At 43.8% G+C, this 24,231-nt stretch overlaps 1 protein-coding gene across 2 annotated transcripts in view; it reads right to left on the bottom strand.

The window, feature by feature from the left end:
* Nucleotides 1-24,231, bottom strand: part of NPAS2 (neuronal PAS domain protein 2) — a 363,736-nt gene that overhangs the window by 69,684 nt on the left and 269,821 nt on the right. The window contains exons 11-15 of one of the 2 annotated variants that reach the window (XM_033949438.1): nt 21,288-21,435; nt 15,901-15,985; nt 13,048-13,189; nt 10,127-10,242; nt 3,252-3,335 (exon numbers count right to left, since the gene is read on the bottom strand). In XM_033949438.1, coding sequence (XP_033805329.1) covers nt 3,252-3,335; nt 10,127-10,242; nt 13,048-13,189; nt 15,901-15,985; nt 21,288-21,435 — 575 coding nt within the window. The remainder of the gene's footprint in view (nt 1-3,251; nt 3,336-10,126; nt 10,243-13,047; nt 13,190-15,900; nt 15,986-21,287; nt 21,436-24,231) is intronic. The other variant, XM_033949439.1, reaches the window with a different exon arrangement.

Raw genomic sequence — 24,231 nt, 5'->3', positions numbered from 1 at the left:
CAGGATCTTCCCTCATATACACCTATCACCGGCCGGCAGGGAGCTGAGGATGAGTGTCCGGACCTCCGAGCAGCCCCCGGATCCCGCCCGGCAGCTCTGACCTGGCCGATGTCGTTCCAGCCCGGCAGCCTCCCTGGGGCAAAGCTGGCGGGCACCCTAAGGCTGCTCCTGAACACGGCACTGCCCTCCTGGCACAGTTGGTCGACGCTGAGCCACTGGGGGCAGAGAACTGAGCTGTTTGCGGACGGACTGTGTGAGGCGGGTGGCTACACGGATCACCGGGGACTGCTGGATCACCGTGCGAGCTGACGGAGGGGGCGCCGGCGGGTGGGCAGTGGCGCTGCTGCTGGTGTCGAAGCGTCATGCTGGTCTGCGTCTTTCAGGACTTTAAAAACTTACCAACAATGGCGACAGTGCTGGGGAGGGTTTGAAAAGGTGCAGCGGTGGCAGACGCCGCGGCTCCTCTGTCGATCCCCGCTTGGTGCGAATGTAATTTTGAATTTGCCACGGCGACTCCCCTCACCATCACCGCCTTCCTCGAAATCCTTGCAGCAGCGCAGGGAGGCTTGTCTGGCGCGCATGCGTACTCTTGCCACCACATCCCAACAGATCAGGGATCAGGGAACACGCGGTGCGAGTGCGCATGCGCGCTTAGCGTTTTATTATTATAGATTCCCTCTGATGTAGACTAGTGAAATATGTATATTACTAGCTTTATAGCCCGTTACATTAACGGGTGCTAGAATATATGTATGTCTGTCTTTATTTCTTTCTCTCTCTGTCTCCTTAGCTGCTTTTTCCTATCCATTCTCCCTTATTTTTACCTCCCCTGTGTCCACCACCACCTCTTCACTGCTCTCCTTATCCAGCAGTAAGCCCCCTTTATTTTTCCCCCGTGTCCATCATCACCTCTTCCTGCTCCCTCTGTCCAGCAGTAGGCCTCCCTTCATTTCCCCCCTGTCCATCAGCACCTCTTCCTGCTCCCCATGTCCACCAGTAGGCCTCCCTTCATTTCCCCCCCCCCGTACCCATCAGCACCTCTTCCTGCTCCCCCTGTCCAACAATAGGCCTCCATTCCTTTCCCCCCCGTCCATCATCACCTCTTCCTGCTCCCTCTGTCCAACAATAGGCCTCCATTCCTTTCCCCCCCGTCCATCAGCACCTCTTCCTGCTCCCCCTGTCCAGCAGTAGTCCTCCCTTCATTTCCCCCCCTGTCCATCAGCACCTCTTCCTGCTCCCCCGTCCAGCAGTAGGCCTCCCTTCATTTTTCCCCCCCTGTCCATCAGCACCTCTTCCTGTTCCCCCTGTCAAGCAATAAGCCTCCCTTCCTTTTTCCCCCCCTGTCCATCATCACCTCTTCCTGCTCCCTCTGTCCAGCAATAGGCCTCCCTTCATTTCCCCCCCCTGTCTATCAGCACCCCTTCCTGCTCCCCCTGTCCACGGGAGTTAGTACAGGGCCGGTGTCTGCCATTCTCCCCAGAGTCCTTGCGCCCCTCCCCCTTCCCTTCCCACGGACCTGACTACCTACCCGGCGATTCAAGCAGCAGTCTTCACACGCTGCTTCGGGTCCTTCTACTGCCCTGATTTACTCTGGCACGTCCCTAATGACATCATCAGAGACGCGGCAGAGCAAATCAGGGAAGTAGAAAGGCCCGAAGCAGCGTGTGAAGACTGGTGCACATGCTGCTTGAATCGCCAAGGTAGTCGGGTCCGCGGGAAGGGGGGTGAGCAGAAAAGGACTCTGACTCCTGTGGTCTGTCGCGGAGGGTGACCAGGCTCCATTTCAGCCGCAGGGAAGGCTCACTGCCCCAGCTCCTTACCCATCCGCAGGCCGGGCCAGGCCTCCCGCGCTTTCTCAGCGGCCCGGCTCGCTCGGTTGTTTTTTTTTTTTTTGTTTACCTAGCCACTCCACTTCCTGCATTCGCTGCTCTCCATCAGTGACGTAATAAGCGCGCATGCGCACTTGTCTTGCCACATCCCAACAGAAAAGGGATCAGGGAACACGCGAGGCAAGTGCGCATGCGCGGCTAGCATTTTATTATTTAAGATAAATGAAAATAAAAAAATAAAACATACAAACATTCAATCAGGTCAAATGAAAGGATTAAAAAAAAAGGGAGAGATACACACAAGGGGCACACAATAAGGTAAGAGAATATTACAATTGCTTAAAAGGTTTCAAGGGGAAAGAGGTAATAGTAGGAAAACAGGAGAAAGCATGAAAGAGAGGATAGCATCCTATACAGAAGGAAATTCTGAGTTGGGACCAGTAAAACTGGAAAGCTGTTGACACCACAATCTGCTCTCTTCATTCTTCTCCCCTTCCTAATAAATCAGTCCAAGCCAGATATTGTTCTGAACCAAAGATTTACTAAATATCTTGAGGAGCTGCTGAGAAAAACACCCCATCTTTCTCTTTTCCTCAAAATACCTTGTTAAAGCTGGAATGAACATAGATATGGTTACAGGTGCAATGCCTTGAAGCTTTCCGGCTCTCTTTGCAAAATCTAGGGACATCTGCTCTTTCCAGGATCAGTAGCTTTTAATGCTCTATAGTGTTGAGATGACAACTTTCTTCCTTTTTCTTTTACTTCTCTCTTAGCAGTGGTGCACTGGCTTATTCAGCCCCAACTTTCTCTTTCTTCAGAGATGCTGGGTCAGCTATCTCCCTACATGCACTTTTCCGATACAATGACTTGATTAATCAAAGAGACAACATTCTTTGGGCTTGGTACTTATACCAGCTCTAAAGTTCCTCCAAGAGAAGTCTCCTCCTATCATTATATCACTGGTCAGAAGAGCCCTCCTCTATGCTGGAAACTGTAAGAGTATAAATAGGTCATAATGCAATACTTCAATAGAATCACTAGAGGTCTCAGCCATCTTAGCACAGCAAAACTCCTCAGTTCTGCCCCCTCCCCCCTGCCCCCCAGGATTGCCTTCTCTTAGTATGGGTAAGGTTATTTTTGAACAAGCAATATGCAGATATGTTTGCCCACATATTGTATAGGGCAGGCAATTTTATAAAAAAGCCTATTTCCATCATTTTACTTTTTGAAGTTGATTTTAAATTGTCCACCTTAAGCATAAAATACCTATCAGGTTTTAACTTCAATGCCTTCTCTTTATCAAGCAGAAGTGTAGCAAAAGCTGCTAAAGGTAGCCTAGACTAAATGAGAACCACCATGGTCATTCTGATCCTGAAGGTCCACACATCACACTTTACCACAGATTTCAAACGCCAGACTAACCTGCGGTGGTGGGCTTTCTACAGCAGGCTGTGTTTGTAAGTGATGGGGAAGAAGCTCACAGGACTGTTGAGAAGTTAAAGAGACCTAGTTAAAAATAATACAAACACAACTTTATAACAAAACAATTATGTCAAAATCTAAAGTACATCTTTTTGATATAAAGCCAAAGATCATTGATTAAAATCAGATTTGTAACACTTAGATTCTGTGACTCCAGTATAGCTGCACTTGTGACATAAAACTGCCATAAAAGAAAACTGAAGCTACTACCGTATTTTCTCGCATATAACGTGCGCGTTATACGTGGTTTTTACGTACCACGCATACCCTTGCACGTTATATGCGTGAGCGCGTTGTACAAAATTTTTTTTACATAGTTCCCCCCCCTCGACGTCCGATTCACCCCCCCCCCCCGCAGGACCGCTTGCACCCCCACCCGGAAGGAACGCTCACACGCACCCGCACCCCCACCCCGAAGGATCGCTCGCACGCACTCCCACCCGCACCCCCACCCTGAAGGACCGCTCACACCCCCACAGCCTCCCGACCCCCCCATCATGTAGAAGCTCCTACCGGTGTCCTGCTGCTTCCTCTTGGCGGTCCCGACACCCGACACGATCGGGGCAAGAGGGAGCTCAAGCCCTCTTGCCCCAGCCAACCGCGGCACCCCCGACACGATCGGGGCAAGAGGGAGCTCAAGCCCTCTTGCCCCCCCGACTCCCTGACACGATCGGGGCAAAAGGGAGCCCAAGCCCTCTTGCCCCGCCGACTCCCCAACTCCCCGACAATATCGGGCCAGGAGGGAGCCCAAGTCCTCCTGGCCCTGGCGACCCCCCCCCCCCGCTAGTTGTTCGGGCCAGGAGGGAGCCCAAACCCTCCTGGCCACGGCGACCCCCTACCCCCACCCCACACTACATTACGGGCAGGAGGGATCCCAAGCCCTCCTGCCCTCAACGCAAACCCCCTTCTCCCCAAGAACCTCCGACCGCCCCCCCAGCCGACCTGCGACCCCCCTGGCCGACCCCCATGACAACCCAACCCCCCTTCCCTGTACCTTTGTGTAGTTGGCCGGACAGACGGGAGCCAAACCCGCCTGTCCGGCAGGCAGCCAACGACGGAATGAGGCCGGATTGGCCCATTCGTCCCAAAGATCCGCCTACTGGTAGGGCCTAAGGCGCCTGGGCCAATCAGAATAGGCCCGGGAGCCTTAGGTTCCTCCTGGGGGGCGGGGCCTTGGGCACATGGTCGGGTTGGGCCCACCTGGGGGCGGGGCCTGAGGCACATGGGCCCAACCCGACCATGTGCCCAAGGCCCCGCCCCCAGGAGGGACCTAAGGCTCCCGGGCCTATTCTGATTGGCCCAGGCGCCTTAGGCCCCACCAGTAGGCGGAGCTTTGGGACGGATGGGCCAATCCGGCCTCATTCCGTCGTTGGCTGCCTGCCGGACAGGCGGGTTTGGCTCCCGTCTGTCCGGCCAACTACACAAAGGTACGGGGAAGGGGGGTGGGGGTGTCATGGGGGTCGGCCAGGGGGGTCGCAGGTCGGCTGGGGGGGCGGTCGGAGGTTCTTGGGGGGGCGGTCATTGGGGGGAGGGGGGTTTGCGTCGAGGGCAGGAGGGCCTGGGATCCCTCCTGCCCGTAATGTAGTGCGGGGTGGAGGTAGGGGGGTCGCCGTGGCCAGGAGGGTTTGGGCTCCCTCCTGGCCCGAACAACTAGCGGGGGAGGGGTCGCCAGGGCCAGGAGGACTTGGGCTCCCTCCTGGCCTGATATTGTCAGGGAGTTGGGGAGTCGGCGGGGCAAGAGGACTTGGGCTCCCTTTTGCCCCGATCGTGTCGAGGAGTCGGGGGGCAAGAGGGCTTGAGCTCCCTCTTGCCCTGATCGTGTCGGGGGTGCCGCGGTTGGCTGGGGCAAGAGGGCTTGAGCTCCCTCTTGCCCCGATCGTGTTGGGGGTGCCGCGGTTGGCTGGGGCAAGAGGGCTTGAGCTCCCTCTTGCCCCGATCGTGTCGGGGAGTCGGGACCGCCAAGAGGAAGCAGCAGGACACCGGTAGGAGCTTCTACATGATGGGGGGGTTGGGAGGCTGTGGGGGTGCGAGTGGTCCTTCAGGGTGGGGGTGCGGGTGTGGGTGGGAGTGCGTGCGAGCGGTCCTTCGGGGTGGGGGTGCGAGCGGTCCTGCGGGGGGGGGTGAATCGGACGTCGTGGGGGCATCAGGCTTTCAGGGTGGGGACAGGACTTCAAGGGGGAGAGGAGAGTCAAGGCGGGTGAAAGGAGAGTCGGGATGGCCATAGGAGAGTCGGGGCGGGCGAAAGGAGAGTCGGGCAGCATGCGCGGTATACGGGTGTGCGCGGTATATAAAAATTTCTGTTCATAAATTTGTGTTTTTCGCGTGCTATACCCGTGTGCACGTTTTACATGGGTGCGCATTATCTTCGTGAAAATACGGTAGTTTTTACAAGAATAAAACTTCTCCACTTAGTCAATCAGATGCAAGATCCAGCAGCCACCTTTTATCTCACTGGAGAGATGCCTTTTAGAGCTTTGTGACTGAAGCAGCACTGAGAAAACATGGAGAACTTTAAATTAGTTTTTGAAATCAGATTTCTAAAAGCCAGTTAGTTCCTTGTTTGGAAGAAGGCTTTATCATAAGAAATGAGCCTTTTTTTAAACATTGTTAGCCTTTATTTCTTAACATTGGGCACAATATTCAACTGGCAGTGGGAAGCGCTTTTGCTGTCCACTGCCGGAGTTAAATCTGGATATTCAATGTCGGGCCATTTCCAGTGACCAGCATCAAGTAACTGGGGGGTTTAAATTGCTGATATTCAGTGCTAACCAGTTAATGTTTTAGTGGCTAAAGATAGGAAAGCTAATTTATAGTCCTATTTGACCATTAAACTTTTCTGGTTAGGCGCTGAATATTGGCGTCTTAACTGGATAAGTTGCATGATATAGTTGGTTATGTATTAGGTGTTAACCACCAATTTTTAGGCGACATTACTGGTTATTTTCTGCTGAATATTAGTGGTTAGGCACAGATATGTTATTTAAATGGTCAGCGGCTGTGTCTGGCTTTGAATATTGGCCAGACTGAGCTTAAGCTTTGGGCAGTTCCCTCAACAGATCTCACACTAATGCGAGAAGTGACATAAATATGCACCCTGTTTTCAGATCAGGAGCTTGGAAACAGGGTGGTAGATATTACAAGCCATTTATCTAATCTAATGTAATCATCACTTACAGATCCGCTCATTCCCCCAGCGGCTCATAGAGGTTTACAAAAGATTAACCAGAAAAGAAACTGGGAATTACAATCAATACACAGCAAATTTTAAATACAGTCATAATATAGCAATTTGCTAGGTATACTTCAAGAATAAACCAGATAAGTAGCTCATTTTAAGCAGAACTGTGTACACAGCAGTTTAAGTTAAGCAGGCAAAGATATTTAGTTACTTTATACCCAAAATATTCAGTGGCATTGTCTTAACCCATTATGTGGCCAAATATGCAATAAAAATTAACAGGACACAATCCTAAATGAAAGCTTGGTGAGTGGAAGAAGAAGGTAACCTGCATAGAATGGCCTTAACTATTTCTCTGGGCAGATTAGACAGACCAATTCAGTGTTTATTTGCGATTATCTACTATGAGGTTGATAATCAAGGTCAGTTAATTAGAGATGCTCTTGTCTGGTTAACTCAGGATGATTGTGCCATGAGAGAACATTCAATAGCACTTACCCAGATATGCCTTCTAACTTCTAAATCAGAAACTGGCAATTGCATGGAGCAAGTTGGCACCAATGGCATAGTAAGGGGGGGAGGGCAGGGAGTGCAGCTCACCCTGGGTCAGGTCTTGATAGGGGTGCCAGTGCCTCTCCACTATCCCCCCGGTGTACCTCTTGAATTATTTGGCAACAAGAGCAGCATTTTCCACCTCCTGCTTACGCCAGCTTTGGCTCCCTTCTGTTGTCAGTTCCTCATTGCGGGACCAGGACGTATCGTCAGAAAGGAGCTGAGACTGGCATATTCAGGATGTAGAAGATGCTGCTCATGCTGGTGAACATTCAAGATGTATTTAGGGGGGAGGGGCACTTCAGCAGTGGGGAAAAGTAGGGGGGTGCAAGGCACAGTGATGCTGGGTGCCACCGTCCTGGGTGCCTCCCTCCTTTGCTACACCACTGGTTGGTACTTCACCAGATTAAGTACTGATATTGAACCCTTAATTGGTTAAGTTAATCAGTCAAATAGCACTACATAAATAGTAGTCCTATCTTTGTCCAGTTTAACTTAACCAGTTAAGGGCTCAATATCAGCACTTATCTGATTAAGTGCCATTTGGCAGGATATTTAGGGCAAGATTCTGTATAGGATGCCCGATCTTAGCAGCCGTCTAAGCAACTTTTGAAAATCGCACAAGGGCATCCTATATAGAATCGCGCCCAACCCTACCTAACCACCCCGATTCTCTAACAGGTGTTCATGTCCCAGTCACCAATTAGAGAGTTACATTGCTGCTGAGCTGATCACCGCAAAGGAATCTCCCTGCAGCGATCAGTTTAGTGGCTGTGGCAGGGAACCCATCCCCCTAAGAGATCTGGCCAGTCTTAGGCTAATCCCAGTGCATCCCAGAATGCACTGGAAAGGAGGCCTAGGATTCCGGTTGGCTCCGGTGCCTAAGGCCATTCCCCGATGCATCCCAGAATGCATTGGGAAGGGGAAGGCCCACCATTTTGCAGTGGTGGGCTTGCCGGTATGAGGGCGTGGGCATCTCTCTTGCTGGCCATTGAATAAAGGTACGGGGGCGTTCGTAGGGTGGCAGGGGGATTTTGGAGGTGTCGGGGGATGCAGAGGAGTGTCAGGGGTAGAGTCGGGAGAGTGTGGGGTGGACTTGGGAAGTGTTTGGGGAGGCTTCAGGGGATGATGGAGCTAGCGGCTGGGGGGAAGTGGGCATCCCTCCTACCGGGGATGTCTCAGGGTAGCTCCTGCCGCAGACATTTGGGGGCACCTTCCGGCAGAAAGGAGCAGGCCTTACTCCTGCCATAGGATGTCTTGAGGTGGTGGCAGCAGGAGAAATTTGGCACTCCTTCTGCTGCGGATATTCAGGGGTGGGGGGGGCTTCGGGGGAGTGGGAATCCTGCTTGTCAAATTTGCGGGGGTGGGGTGGGTGGGGGGGAGGGGTTCTTGTTGCGGCCGCTAAACTGATTACATCAGGAGACTCCCTTGCTGTGATCGGCTCAATGGCCAAGTTTATTTGAAATGCAGACCAACATTTTGCTGGCCTACATTTGAGGCGCCTATTGCGGCCCTAGAGAGATGCCTAGGGCCATCTAAACTCATCTAAAGCTGCTTCCAGGCGAAACCATGTCCATGACAAGCCTTGGGCAAGCTGAAGTGGCCCTACATGCCTCCCTAGGCTTGCAAAAACACCCACAATGTAGGTAGTATGTCTTGGGGTGGTTTTTTTTTAAAACGTGCATCTCGATTGGGATGCCATTTATAAAATTTGCCCCTTAATGCCAGTAAGAACATAAAAATAGCCATATTGGGCCAGAGCAATGGTCCATCTAGCTTAGTATCCTGTTTCCAATAGTGGCCAATCCAGGTCACAAATACCTGGCAAATGCCTGGTAGTAGCAAATGCCAGCACCCAGACAAAGCCCTGTACTGAATATCTGAACATAATTTCAGCAGCAGCAGTTAATGATTAAAATAGATACTGACTGCCACCAGCTGAATATCACCCCTTAAGTTGTTATATGTTATCTAATGCTGCTAATTATCAGCTCAAGAGTTATTTTAAAGACAATAAAATGATTGCTATACTTAGATAATAGTGCATATTACATGCATTACTTTTTCTATTGTGCCAACATTTATCAACTATGAACTTTTAATTACATTTGTACCTGAGAAAAAGGTGACTACATTTACAAAAAATTAACTTCTCTGGTGAGCCAGTCTTCGTATAGATTTTATTGTTAAGATTCCTTCAATCCCACTGTTTCCTTGTGTTTTTGAGCAAGCCACTTGGACCCTCCATGGTCTCAGGTAAAAATGTGAAAGGCAATTCTATAACTTGACATTTATACTAGCCACTAGGGAACTTTCCCTGGTTGTGTTAGAGCCTTGTAGCAGATTAAGCTCTAAAGGCCTGATTCTATAAACGGCACCCTAGTTAGGCGCCATAATTGAGGCCACCTAGTGGTGCCTAACTAAAATTCATGCCTAATCTAAATTAAATCAATTAGCCTTAATGGTGTGGTAATTGAGGCACTCCTTTACAAAGTCACGCTAGCATTTTTAGTGTCAGCTGCGGCGGTAACAGCTCAGGTTCTCATAGAATTCCTATGAGTGTCCAAGCTGTTACCGCCGCGGCCAGCGTTAAAAACACTAGCATGGTTTTGTAAAGGAGGGAGTGAATCATTAATTTAAAATTAAATTTAAAAGTTAGGCACGGAATTCTGTGTGACGTGTAGTGATGCCTAAGTTAAGGTGTCTTCCAATGCCTAATGATGCCTACCTGAAAAGTAGGTGTGGTTAGGGGCGGTGAATAGGTGTGGTTGACTTAAGCATTGCTAGGCATCCAAGTTAGGTACCAGTAAATTAGTCCTGGTAAAACCTGGCCTAATATACTGGTGCCTACTTCTAAGATGCCTAGCGATGCCTAAGCATGCCTAGGTGTCACTAGGCAGGATTCTATAAACAGAACCTAGTGGTTGATTGACAACCACGCAAAGCAGTACCTACAATGTACTTTAGGCCCTAAGTTTGTACCTGAGGAAATGTATACACATACAAACAGTTTGAGATAGAACTGTACATTTTAAGACATATTTTTGTAAGGAATGTGAAGTACTTGAAATGATTTTACTCTTACCTGAACTGAGGCAGGCTGATTGAGTCTTTGCATGGTTAAATCCTGACTGACTGACTGACTGGGTGTTCGCTGGATGTGGACTGTGCTGGATTTGACAATCAACGTTGTTGGTGTGGCTATAACATCAAACAGCATGTAATTAAAAAGTGGCACATTGCCCATGACACAATAAGAACTGGCCAATAAAGTTGAAATGCAATGGTTCTGAATCTAGTACATGGGACTCAGCCGAAAGATCGGTTTTTCAGGCTATCCTGAAATATTATGTATGAAATTTATTTACCACTTTGTGAAAGAATTCATCCAAGGTAGTGTACAGCAAGAATAGCCTAGGCATAGACAATAGACAATTACAGCAGTAAAAACAACAGTACACATTATTTCATAGTATGCTACTTACAAAGTCAACAAAATACATGTTAAAAGACATCTTAATATTTGCATACATTGGAGGAAGTGTATGCAAGTAGAGCATATCTTATGAGTATTCATTGTAGATGTCCTGAAAACCAGACTGACTTAGTGGGGTCTCAAGGACTAGGTTGAGAAGTACTGATGCAATAAACCCTGAGGAACATTTTCTTGCTTCTTTTCTGTTGGAAAGGTATGGCATTGCATCCTGAAGTATTTCTTAGAAACAGTTCTACCTATTTTCAGGCAATTATTTTTCAGGATTCTTTCATGAAAAGTTCAGAATATTTCAGGATTCTTTCATGAAAAGTCTAGAATGCTGAAACTTAGTACTATGAAAATCAAATCTGGATTATTTCTGATTAGTCAAAATATAAGAATTCTGAAGGTAAAGTGCAAATTATTACAGTTCAACAGGAAACCATATACAGTTTCTTAAAAAAAAAAAAAAAAAGAGTAAGATTAAAGATTTATTCAACAGCTTCCCAAACATTTTTCTAATATGACTCCATTTTAACACTCAAAAATTCATGTGACCTTAGATAATGATGAAAACAAAATAGTACATCTTCACATCTCTCCCCATCCCCATTTCATTAATATACAAGAGCAGCAGTGGTGGCATCAGTAGCAGCAATCAGTATAGGGCCCTGTTTGCCAGTGTGCACTCACAGATCTCAGTACTCTGCATGAGAAATAGGAAACCCACACAGGAGGACGGAATAGGGTCACTACTCACAGGTTCCCATGTTGACTGCTACTATTGAATGTACTGTAGTCATAGAGGAATCAGACTTGTTTCTGTGACCCCCATTTGGGATCCCGATCCACAGTTTGGGAACCACTGATTTATTCATTTCTTCATGTCTAGTTGGGTTTTTTGCCATTCTATAAGGTTGTCTGTACCAGCAATGTTCAACTTTGTGTCCACCACAAATCAAACAACTGCATGTACTATGAGATGTATTTACTAAGCTTTGTTATGAAAATAGGCTCAGATTCTATGAAAGATGCTTAAAGTTATGCTCCTAGATTGGCACAACAAGCCGATCACCTAACTTATTTAAAAAGCTTAATCGGCGCTGATAAGAATCAATTATCACCTCATAATTGGCTTAAATTAAAATTTATTGGATAGTAGGAGCCTACCAGAAAGTAGACATGATTGTTGGCATGTTTGGCATGTAGGTACCTGTTTTGGACTTAGGCACTGGTATTTGAGCCAAGAAAACCCTGGCACAGAGTGCACCTAAAGTTAAGACACCTACGGTGCCTAAGTCCACTTTAGGTACCTCTAAGTATAATTCTATAAATGGCACCTAACTTAAGAATGACATGTGATACGTGCCGCATTCCTTGGCGCCTATGCTTAGGCACTGTTTATAGAGCCATAGGGCACACTATTGCCCAATTAATCCTAATTCTATTTAAAAAATTCCAGAAATTGCACTTGGTCATGTGCCCAAATTGTACACGTAATTTAACTGAACAAGCTATTTAGCACTGATAATTGGCATTTTAACAAGCAATTACTTGCATTAATTAGAATCAATTAAGGGTTAGATGCATAAATTTAGGTACAAGTCACAAAAGGAGGTGCAGAAATGGGTGGGGCATGGGCAAATCAGAGGCGTTCCTTTAAATTACACGTGTAATTACAGAATTAAGGCCTCCATGGACATTTGCCTCATGTTTTCATTGGTGCAAACGGCCACACCTAAATTTAATCACATTTCTCGAGTGTAAGCTCTATTCTGTAAACTGCACCTATAAGTGTGGTTTATGGAATAGTGCTTTTATGGGCACTATACATAGAATTTAGCCCTTAATGGCTCAGATGGCACAAAATCATTGGTGACAATGCACATTATTTGCCAATAATGCAGTTTACTGCAAAAAAAAGTCTGACCCAAGTTGGTAATAAAAATAATTTACTATGACCCATGCAAATGCATGCAAAGCAGCTCATATTATGTAAAAGAAATAGAAGAAGTTAATGTTTCATTGGAAGGGTCATCGTACTAATATGTGAACTAATGCTCCCAGGCTGTAGCTAACAAGGGCCAATGTTGAAAACTCCTTCCCTCCAACAACCACTACCTGGTGATATAATGGTAAGGGGACAAATCCCTCCCCATAGAAACTACTGCTAAGGGGCAGATACTGCTATTTTGGAAAATGAATGTGGGAGACACTGGGGTTACTTCTGTTTCTAGAATCTAAAACTGTATAAACTGTAGAGCTTCATCCTATGTAATGCAATGAAGCTACCTCCAGAGTCATCATTAAAAAAACAGGAATGACTCGCTGCTAACATCAGCCAACAAATTCAAAAAATGAGCGATATCTTTTATAAATGATGGACATTTACTTCAGTTCTTAAAAAATAATCAACAAAAATAGAAAGTGGCTCTTACAGAGATGTGTGATAATCAAGATTCTACCCTTTCACTTGGTATTTTCATTGAATTGATGGAACAACAGTTCAGCTACAAGAGAACATCACGTACATGCAGGTTCTGACACTGGAGTTTGAGAAGATTTGTGAGAACTCCTAGAAGACACTGAAGGTGTATGGCTTCTGTTGAGAATCGAGGCATCTACTTCAAGTGCAGTAAAGTGCTGTTCACTGTCTAAATTTAAATATTTCTCCTGAAATACAAAAAAAGTAAAAATAACAGTCATGCTTGGCCCAAGTATACTTTTGTCCGATTACTCATTATTCACCAAGGGATAGGATTTGAGAGTGTAATGAAATCAATACTTTTGGACCCTGCCCATTTTCTTTTGGCACAGCATTGAGGTTCCAGCCCATATGGGAGGAAGAAACAGAATGCTGAATTTAGCTTGACTGCACAGCATTAAAACCAGCTGGTCCATCCCAACCCTGATGAAAGGCAGAGAGTTGATCAGTGAAACAGGAATTTCCTGTCAGGTGGTGGCTGAACACCTTAAGTCTTCTCCTTAAAGCCAGCCATAAACCAACTGTATGATGAGAATTATATTTGACAGAAGTGGAGTTGTTTCTGACCCATGAAGCTTTACTGAGGTCTTTCTCTCCACTTCTTTTATTTTTGGTCTTCTGTACATTTTTTTGTATAGTTGGTTATGGGATTACTAGCTTACTGAGGAGTAAGCTTTGGGGTCAGCATCTAGATATAGCCAAGTGTGTAAATTATAGATTTTGATTTCAATTACCCTACTATTGGCTGGGAGTGCTAGGGAGGTAAAATTCCTAGATGTCATAAATGACTGTTTCTTGGAGCAACTGGTCCAGGAACTGACAAGAGGGGGAGCTAGTTTAGATTTAGTCCTTAGTGGCATGCAGGGCATATTATGAGAGTTAATATTTGGAAACAGTGATTGTAGCATGATCAAATTTGAGCTGACATCTAAAGTAAAATCACTAAACAAATCTACTGTAACAACATTTAACTTTCAAAAGGGCGACTACGATAAAATAAGGAAAATGGTTAAAAAGAAGCTAAAAGGATTGGTGGCAAAGGTACATCAGAAACAGAAAACCTGTGAGGGAATCTGTGGGACTGTTTGATCATCAAAGAGCAAAAGGGACACTCAGGGAGGATAAGAACATGAATTCTTTACTTTTGTTTTTACGGAAGAAGAGGTAAGAGATCTACCTGAACTAGGGGCGTAGTCACAGGTGGGCCTGGGTCTATTCACTCTCGTCCCAGGCCCACCCAGCAGTGGCTGTCCATCTTGTGCAGCTGCTGCTGCAGCATGCATCATATCTGGCTGCAAGGACCTAATTCTTAAAAGGCAGTGCAGGACCTCTCATTCTCAACATGATGCTGGGCGTCTTTGGGTGATCTGGTGGGGACTGCAGGTGAGGGAGCTGTTGCAGGGGACAGGAAGATGTTGAAGAGAGCACTGAGGAGAAAGTGGGAATAAGGAGAAAGAGAAAGATAAAGAGGAGGTGCAGGATTGGGGGATATAGGGAAGGTATGCTGGACATGAAGGAAGAAATAAGGGATGGATGGATGCTGGACACAGGGAGTAACACAGCATAGAGAGGGCATGCTAGTTATAAGGGAAGGAATGGTGAAAGATTTTAGATACACAGGAGATGCTTGATAAAGAAAGGAATGTAGGGTATTCTAGACACAGGGTATGTTGGGTATGAGGAAAAGAATGAGAGGAGATTCTTACACGGGGAGGAGCAGGACACAGAAAAGATGCTGGGCATGAGGGAAGGAAGGGGGGGGAAATTGGAGCAAGCAGAACTAACACCTTGCAACCACATGCAGAAGACAAAAACTGATGGAAGGAGCTAAGCTAGCCTATGATGTACCCTAGAGATGAAGTGAAAAACTTATAGTTCTCTTCTGCAACTCATGCGAGTAAGGGGAAATAATCCTATGGTCTCTAATGTCTCACCTATTGCACTGGAAAGATAGATTTGAGATGGAAGCAGAAAGATGGAAGAAAACTGAATATGAAAATGAGTGCCAAAGATGGATGTAGTGCAGGAGGTGAAGGAGGAGAGGAAAGAAACAGCAAATGCATAAGGAGACCATGAAAATAGAGTTAAGAGCACAGATGGAACAAGAAGATCGGAAAAATAAAATTGCCACATAACAAATGAAGGAAAAATGGTTTTAATTTTCAATTTAGTGATTGAAATATGTCAATTTTGAAAATTTACATCTGTTGTTTTTATTATTTTGGACATTTCTTTCTATTTCTCTTGTGGTGTACAGAGTCTGGCATATTAGTGTTTCGTTAATGTACAGTAGTACTTTTAGTTTGTGGGCTTTATTTGAAAAGGGTTTTTTCTGCATGTGTGACTAAGGCCAGGTGTTCTGATGGGGATAGAAGTCCAGAAACTTTGGTTGGTGTTGTGGCCGCAAGTAGGAAAATATTTGTCAGCTCTCCTTCAGCTTTTTAGGACTCAAAACAGCCCCAATTGAAAAATTTGTAATTACTTATGGCATAATCCCTGACAAACGACACTCATATAACCCAAATTTCTAACCTCTGTTTATATTCGAGTAAACCTTTTTTCCTCCTTTTTGGGAGGGAAAAGGTTAGCTTGGTTTATATTCAAGTATATATGGTACATCACCTGGAGTTATATTAGGAAAGGAATAAATAAAAGTAATACAGCAAATAAAATTTGAGTCTATACTTAAGTTTTAAACAAACTAGCAAATCAAGAGTCAATGTAAAGTAGCTATACAATGTGAGGCGTTCCTTTAAAGCATTCAGAAATGTCACCTTTCTATATGCTGCACCCCCACTCATCTATTGTATCTTGCAAATCTGTACCTACTGCATGGCTGACCACATTCTCTCTTGGTACAGTCCATTTTGTAATTACTTTCTTAAGAAGCTATGCATACCTTTAGTGGTGAAGGGACAATTACTTTTGGAGCCGAGTCTTCCAAACTCAATTTCTGTCTCCTTTCCACTTGGACATCTGTGTAACTATTAAACAAAATGAACAAAAAAATGCATAGATAAAGAATTTCCACCTCTGGTTTTATGGAATCTATTACTCCAAGACAAAACACTACATTTATTGCACAGTTATGACTATAATCTCAGTCACATCTGTTTTCATTCATGTGCTGAACAGCCCATAATTAATCCACTTCTTACAGGCTCCAGCTCTATGTGTCCTTTCATTGCCCTTTCCTATGTAGATTTCATAATGCACTATTATTTCCATGGTTCCAATCCCTCTTGACTTTCAGTTTGTTTAATTCTAACTATAATACAATATGTCCTACATTTCAAGGTATCTCATTTTTGATACTTACAAGTTTTGTCTGACATACTTGGTAGATCCCATGATATAGTGGTTCTATTGCATAATGTTATAACAGGAAGTTTAGTTTAAGAGGGCATACACACACAAAGAGTGCAGGTACCTATAAAAATGAGCGCTGGAAAAGACTGATGCTAAATGTGATTCTACAAAGGGTGCACACTCTTTATTTATACAAAATTTAATATACCACTATTCAAAAAGATCATATCAGTGTATATATTAAAAAGTGCAGAAAAATAAAACATTCAAGTAAAAACAAACCATAAAACCATTAAGAACCAAAAAAAGGGAAGGGAATGAAATAGGACAACAATCTTAATCCAAAGAAAATGAATAATAGAACACATAAGGTAAGAGGAAAAATATATTTCTAAAAAAATAAAATGAGAAAAGAAAAAGAAAAAAAAATATTGAGCAATAAAATCAACAAAAGCACAAGTAAAAAGCCAGGTCTTCAAAAGATCGTTAAATTTAGTCAAGAAGGTTCCAGACAAATTCCTGTTGGAAGCATATTCTATAAAGTAGGAACCATACAGCAAAAAGCAGAATCCTGAAAAAAAGGCAAAATTAATTTTCTCACTGAGGGTATCTCAAGTTGATTAGTACAAGGATGACGTAAAATGCGTCTGGGTTGGCAGGGAATTAGCAAAGAATGGCTTACATAACATAACATTGTACTTATAAACTGCATAACCGTAAGTTCAATGCAGTGAACAAAAGATTAAAAATAATATAACTTAAGGATGATTTAAATTGTGAGTAAAAAAAATACAATTTTGAACATTTTACAACATACAAAATTGGATTTTGGTTGTAAAGAAGCAGGGTAACATGATCATGCTTTTTGAATCAATTAATTTCACACTAGCATTTAGAATTAATTGAAGATGTTTTAAAGAACACAGAGAATCGCACTTTGTGCTGACTTTGCAAACAAACTTGAAGTGCCTTAGTTATACCTGCTGAAACCAGATGTAAATGCTGAGCCAGTATTCTATTACTACCAGCACAATTTCTTGGAATACCCCTGACATGCTTATAGCCATACTGCCTTATAGAATAGCGTGCACAAATTTTAGTGGGTTCTAATTAAACTTCAATAATTGGTTGTTAGCAACCATTTGATAGTTGACAGTTTGTTAACGTGCCCAAATTTAGGTGCACCAAACTGGTTGCTCTCTCTCTCTCTCTCTATATATATATATATATAAACACACATGTGGAGTAATTTTATAAATGGCTGTCTATAAAATTCTCTAAAATATGCCTGTTGGCCACTATCATAAATATCTGAAGCTTCCAAATTCAACTTTTAGGGATCCTTTTATTAAAAGAGAAATGGAAATGGGATGGGATATGATATACAGTAAAACCTTGGTTTGCAAGCATAATTTGTTCCAGAAGCATGCTTGTAATTCAAAGCACTCGTATGTCAAAGCAAATTTCCCCATAGGAAATAATGGAAACTCAAGACTATTCGTTCCACAATCTCAAAACTTTAATACAAAATACCATATTTTTTGCTCTATAAGACGCACTTTTTTCCCCCAAAAAAATTGGTTGGAAATAAGGGTGCGTCTTATAGAACGAATACCCGCCTTCCCCCCCCAACCTAATTCCTTCGGCAGTCCAGCATTTTAGGGCAGGAGCTTACAGCCTCCTGCCCTTTCCTCCGGCTGACTCCCTCAATGTAGACACCGCTACAATGTAGATTTGACTTTAACTGCTTCAGTACATAAAAACCAATCTACAAACTTGGATAAAGGATCCAGAACTGATTGTCGTGTGTTCACAATGGGGTGACCAGGTGGGGGGGTTGATGCCTTTATGAATTTTGGGGACAAAATGAATCTGAGGGATCCTAGGGTGCTTCTGGATCAGGAACTGATATTCCTTTTTTGTTTGGAACAGTAGTCCCTCACAGGATGAATATGGAGATTGAGTGGACTTCTTTGTTCTAGACCAGGTTACCCGTGAGATATTGATCAAGTTAAACAGCATGTTAAATCTGGTTCGGGAGTTCCAACCGCCCGTGGGGCAGGAGGATGGGTTCTTCCCGGACCAACCGTATATAGGAGGGGGCGGGCTCATAGCAGGAAATGAATATAAAAGGAGTCCCCAAAGAGTGGCTGCCATCTTACAAACACAGAAGGATAGAGGTGGATAACTGCGGTGGTGGTAAGCAAAAAGGTTTCTAAACTGGGTTTTTTATTAGGTTGGGAGAGTAATAGAACATGTGAGGGTATTAATTTGTTTAACATTTTGTTTTAGGGCAGACCCCTGATGAAACTCTCCTGAAACATGTCGGGTCTCACCGCTAGCCTATATAGAGAACTGAAAGTTCACCATTACTGAGATAAGTGAATACTAAAAATCTTTTTAAAAAAATATAATAAGAATTGCACATTATTTAAATTGAACAGACCGGTGAGGAGTTCACCACTTGAATCTCCCCGTTGGGACACTTTTGTGGGACGGGGAGTGGTGGTTCTGAGGTCTGTTGAGATGTTTAGAGAACCATTTAAAGTACTCATTAAAGTGGGACAAGGTATTTGAAGAGCACCTTAGAAATATATTTAGAAAGGGCATAGGAATTCTATGAGCATCATAGCAGCATTGGAACATTCAGCACTCCAGGTTGCAGTAAAAGCCTCTACCACAGCTTAGTAAAAGGGAGGGTTTATGAGGTGAAGCCTGAGAATATATACACCTTATTGTTTCTGTACCCCTCAAGCTGCTACAAAATGAAACATGGTGCCATGCTAGGTAATTTTTGCTATGTACTCTATGCATGTACATGATAGGTTCTTGGATTCAGGCACCCTATGTAAGATGTATCAAAAGGATGATCCACACTCGAATGTTAAAACACTGCAGTCAATTGAATATTAAGAGTTTACAAGTTCCAGTTTATGTTTATTTAAAATCTTGCCATACCGCCAAAGCTGTCGTACAGATCAAAGAGTTTACATATTAAAATAGCACTGAAAATAAGAAAAAAACTACAATTTTAAAAGGAAAGGTAAAACATTCACACTGAGAAAAGCAGCATTCATTAGTCCAGTAAACCCACTAAGTATCTAACGCCCCACCACCATTCTGCATCCTGCCACCAAAAAAAGTGTTTTCAGAAGGTTTTTAAAATTCTTGTATGAGGACTCACTACGAATAGCTGATGGAATGTTATTCCACTGCTTCAGGGCTAAAAAACAACAACAAAAAGTGGTGTGGCAAGTGGATTTGTAGTGAGCCTATTTGAAATTTGGGAGTATATGGTACTGTCATTAGAGATAGATATGGTTGTTGACCATGGGACATATATTTGAAAGCTTACTCTAGAGAATTATTGAGCATGTATAAGTAGATTACAGGGGTGGTGACCTCACTAATTTTTTGCCAATTGGGCACAATTCTTGATTCTTTTTTGTTTTGTTTGTTTTTTAATTATGAGCAAACATTCCTATAGAGTTGAATGGTCTAGTCCAGGTGTGCCCAATAGGTCGATCGCGATCGACCGGTAGCTCGCCAAGGCAAAGTGAGTCGATCATCCAGGACTCACTTTGCCTTGGCGATCTATCGGGCCAATCAGTCTTCCTCTCCCCGACGTCAATTCTGGCGTCGGAGAGGAAGTTCGGGCCAGCCAATCGCTACCTGGGGAGAGGAATGCTGGTCGGCCCGAAGCAGGGAGAACATGGGGCGGCGGTGGCTTTGGGGCCTGTTATCCATTGGTGGCATTTGGGTCCTGTTCCCGGATGGCAGCAGCAGTGGCAGTGGCTTGGGGAAGGGCAGGGAGAAAGAAAGAAAGGGGGCAGGCAGGGAAACAGAAGGAAAGAAGAGAAACAGAAAAAAAGAAAGGGGGCATGAAGAGAGAAAGATAGAAAGGTCAGGGAGAGAGGAAGAAAAAGTTGGGGGAGGAAATGAGGTATGGAGGAGAGGAAGCATACAGGCTGAAAGAAAGATTGGATGCACAGTCAGAAGAAGAAAGTGCAACCACAGACTCATGAAATCACCAGACAAGGTAGGAAAAATTATTTTATTTTAAATTTAGTGATCAAAATGTGTCTGAATTTATATCTGCTGTCTATATTTTACAATATGGTCCCTTTTTACTAAACCGCAATAGTGGTTTTTAGCGCAGGGAGCCTATGAGCGTTGAGAGCAGCGCTGGGCATTCAGCGCAGCTCCCTACGCTAAAAACTGCTATTGTGGTTTAGTAAAAAGGGAGGGGGGTGGGTATTTGTCTATTTTTGTATGGTTGTTACTGAGGTGACAGTGCATAGAGTCATCTGCTTTGACCTCTTTGAAAAAACCCCAGAATAGGAATGATAATTAATAATTCTATGTGTACAGTGTGTGTTGTGTTTTTTTAAAATTTTATTGTTGGTAGATCATTTGACTTGGTCATTTTAAAAGTAGCTCGCGAGTCAAAAAAGTGTGGGCATCCCTGGTCTAGTCTGATAAACTGAACTGAGTGATGTGTTGCCCCCTCACTGGTTATTTTAGATATATTGGTTCCTTATTGGCCACTTTCATCATTTGTTTCTTTGTGAAGAAGCATCAGAGATTGCTGGACATTTGTGGAAATAAAAATTTACCCCTAAATCAGTTTTTGTTTTTCAAAACACTGACCACATCAGGAAGTTTGAAAATTTAGGATCTGTTTAAATACTGAGGAAATCTCAAGCACTATTTTGAAATAATTTTTTTCGTATTTTCAAGAGTATGTGAAAATGTCCAGGACTACAAAGTGGATACTATTTCTGCATGCTAATATTTTATAAAAATATATAGGTTTCTATGTGTTTTTATAAAATAATGCCTCAGTAGGCACCTTCTTTACCTCTTCAACTAGGTGCTCCCTTATAAAAATTACCCATTAAGAAGGATTAGCCTTTGAATACAGACCCAACATTTGACACTGAACCTTATGGCAAATATTAATAAATGTAATCATACCTCACCACAGTGTGTGTACATACAATGAATTCTGGCTTGGAGTTCCACTGATGGTAGGTGATATAGTAGCAAGTCTGAAGCCAAATCCACTGTTGTCCTTTGGTCAGAAACCGATAACAGCAAGATTTCCCCTTGCCAAACTGCATCACTGTTAGTAGAAAATACACACTGCATATAACAAATTTTAAAATTTGTGATTCAAGATTCATTTTTGATACACCGCTTATTATAGTCAGAACTAAGTGATTTATAGGCACAAACCAACAAGAAAAGGAAAATAAACAGAAGTGAAAAAAAGAAGAAAAAAAAGAAATTACATTCCATCTATTAGGGAAAAGAAAGAAGAAAGAAAAATAACAAGTGATAATGGAAAATTAGGTTCTTACCTCGATAATCTTTTTTCTGTTAGTAGACATAGGAGTCTACGCTAGGTGAATATCTCCTGGTTGCAAGTTGCTGGCAGAAGGATGTCAATCACATCTTTCAGCTCCTCCTCCTTCACCAGTGGAGTATAGTGCCCTCTTCAGTTTGTATCAAGCAGTCATGCTCCACTATGAGAAAAAAATCAGAAGGAGGGGCACAGGGAATTTTCTCAAAACACAATACATTTCTGTTCTATTCTGTAACTCATGAAAAAGAACAATAATGTAATGTAATTTATTTCTTATATACCGCTACATCCGTTAGGTTCTAAGCGGTTTACAGAAAATATACATTAAGATTAGAAATAAGAAAGGTACTTGAAAAATTCCCTTACTGTCCCGAAGGCTCACAATCTAACTAAAGTACCTGGAGGGTAATAGAGAAATGAAAAGTAGAGTTAGAGGAAAAATAAAAATAAAATAAACATTTTAACAAGACAGCATTGATCTAAATACTTTGGAAGGTAGAAGAGAGGAGAGAAAGGAATAGAAGCAGAAGGGGGAGCCGTTGAACAGTAGAATTCTGGAGAAATTTAAATGATAGAAATAGAACAAAACAAAGACAAAAGGCAAAACAATAGATAAGATTAAAGATAAATCATAAGCTGAAAAGAAAAATAAAATAAAACTTTGTCTTCAATCCACGATTTCAGCGTCAGTGATGAAGTGGAGCAAGTAAGTTTAGGAGTATAATTAGTATGAACATACCACATAGGTGTACCAGCAAACCAACCTGCTATGTGCAACTAGCCCTAACAAATGGGCTCCAACACTCAACAAATTCATAACTTTATTTGCAATTTATCTGTCCATATCCATCCAACAGGAGAAAAACTCCAGTTTCAGACTAAAGATTTATCTGAGGCAGATAGCTGGTGCATTGAAAAACTGACATGGTGGGCCGCAGAGATTCCTGTCATTTAACAGAGAGAAGATTATTGAGGTAAGACCCTAATCTTCCATTCTGTTGCAAAGACATAGGAGTTTGTACACTAAGCGATGTACCAAAGCAATTCTAGATGTCTAGGCTGGGACAGATGAGCCTTCCTGCAAAACCAAGGACTCAAAGGCAATATCCTACCATGCTGCCACGTCCAATCTGTAGAGCTTTGTAAAAGTATGAAAAGTAGAACAGATAGCTGCTCTACAAATGTCTTCAGGTAGAACTGCCTGGGCCTCTGCCCATGAAGACACCACACCTGGTCGAATGAGCTTTGATAAAGATAGGTGGCTGCTTGCCACAGTCTATGTACGTCAACAAAATTACCATGCAAATCCATCTGTCAATAGATGCTTTGGAAGCTGGTCTGCCTCATAGAAAACATAGAAACATAGAAGATGACGGCAGATAAGGGCCATAGCCCATCAGGTCTGCCCACTCTACTGACCCACCCCCAAGTCTACTATCCTAGGGATCCCACTCCTGGTGACAGGTTCCCTTGGCTTAACCTTCTAAGGGATCCCACATGGGCATCCCATTTGCTCTTAAATTCTTGCACACTGTTTGCCTCGATCACCTGCACCAGGAGCTCGTTCCAAGGATCAACCACTCTCTCGGTGAAGAAATATTTCCTGGTGTCGCCATGAAATTTCCCGCCCCTGAGTTTGAGCGGATGCCCTCTTGTGGCTGAGAGTCCTTTGAGAAAGAGAATCACTTCTTCCATCTCGATATGGCCAGTAATATACTTAAATGTCTCGATCATGTCTCCTCTCTCCCTATGTTCCTCGAGTGGGTACAGCCGCAAATTTTTCAGCCTTTCCTCGTACGATAGATCCTTGAGCCCCGAGACCATCCTGGTGGCCATCCGTTGCACTGACTCTATTCTCAACACATCTTTTCGGTAGTGTGGCCTCCAGAATTGCACACAGTATTCCAAATGAGGTCTCACCATGGTTCTGTATAAAGGCATTATGACTTCAGGCTTCCGGCTGATGAAACTCCTGCGGATGCAACCTAACAACTGTCTTGCCTTAGATGAAGCCTTATCCACATGATCACCAGTTTTCATGTCTACGCTGATGATCACTCCCAAGTCTTGTTCTGTTGAAGTTCTAGCTAAGGTCACACCATTCAAGGTGTAAGTTCTGCACAGATTTCTGCTGCCGAGGTGCATGATCTTGCATTTCTTAGCGCTGAAGCCCAGCTGCCAGGTCAAGGACCAAAGCTCCAACAAATGTAGGTCCTGTGTCATACTATCGGGTGAATTGCCGTCTCTCACTATATTGCACAGTTTGGCGTCGTCAGCGAATAACGTTACCTTACCTTGAAGCCCCTGAGTTAGGTCCCCTATGAATATGTTGAAAAGGAGCGGGCCCAAGACTGAGCCCTGCGGTACTCCACTGGTCACCTCTGATATTTTAGAGAGGGTACCGTTAACTACCACCCTCTGAAGTCTGCCACTCAGCCAGTCATTGACCCATGTAGTTAGTGTTTCTCCCAGCCCCATTGATTTCATCTTGCTCAACAGCCTGCGATGCGGGCTGAAGTCTAGGTATACGACGTCCATGGATTCTCCCAAGTC

The sequence above is a fragment of the Geotrypetes seraphini genome, chromosome 6 (assembly GCF_902459505.1).
Source record: "Geotrypetes seraphini chromosome 6, aGeoSer1.1, whole genome shotgun sequence".
NCBI lineage: Eukaryota > Metazoa > Chordata > Amphibia > Gymnophiona > Dermophiidae > Geotrypetes > Geotrypetes seraphini.
The sequence above is the reverse complement of the archived record's forward strand: the minus strand, read 5'-3'. Positions and strand labels throughout refer to the sequence as shown.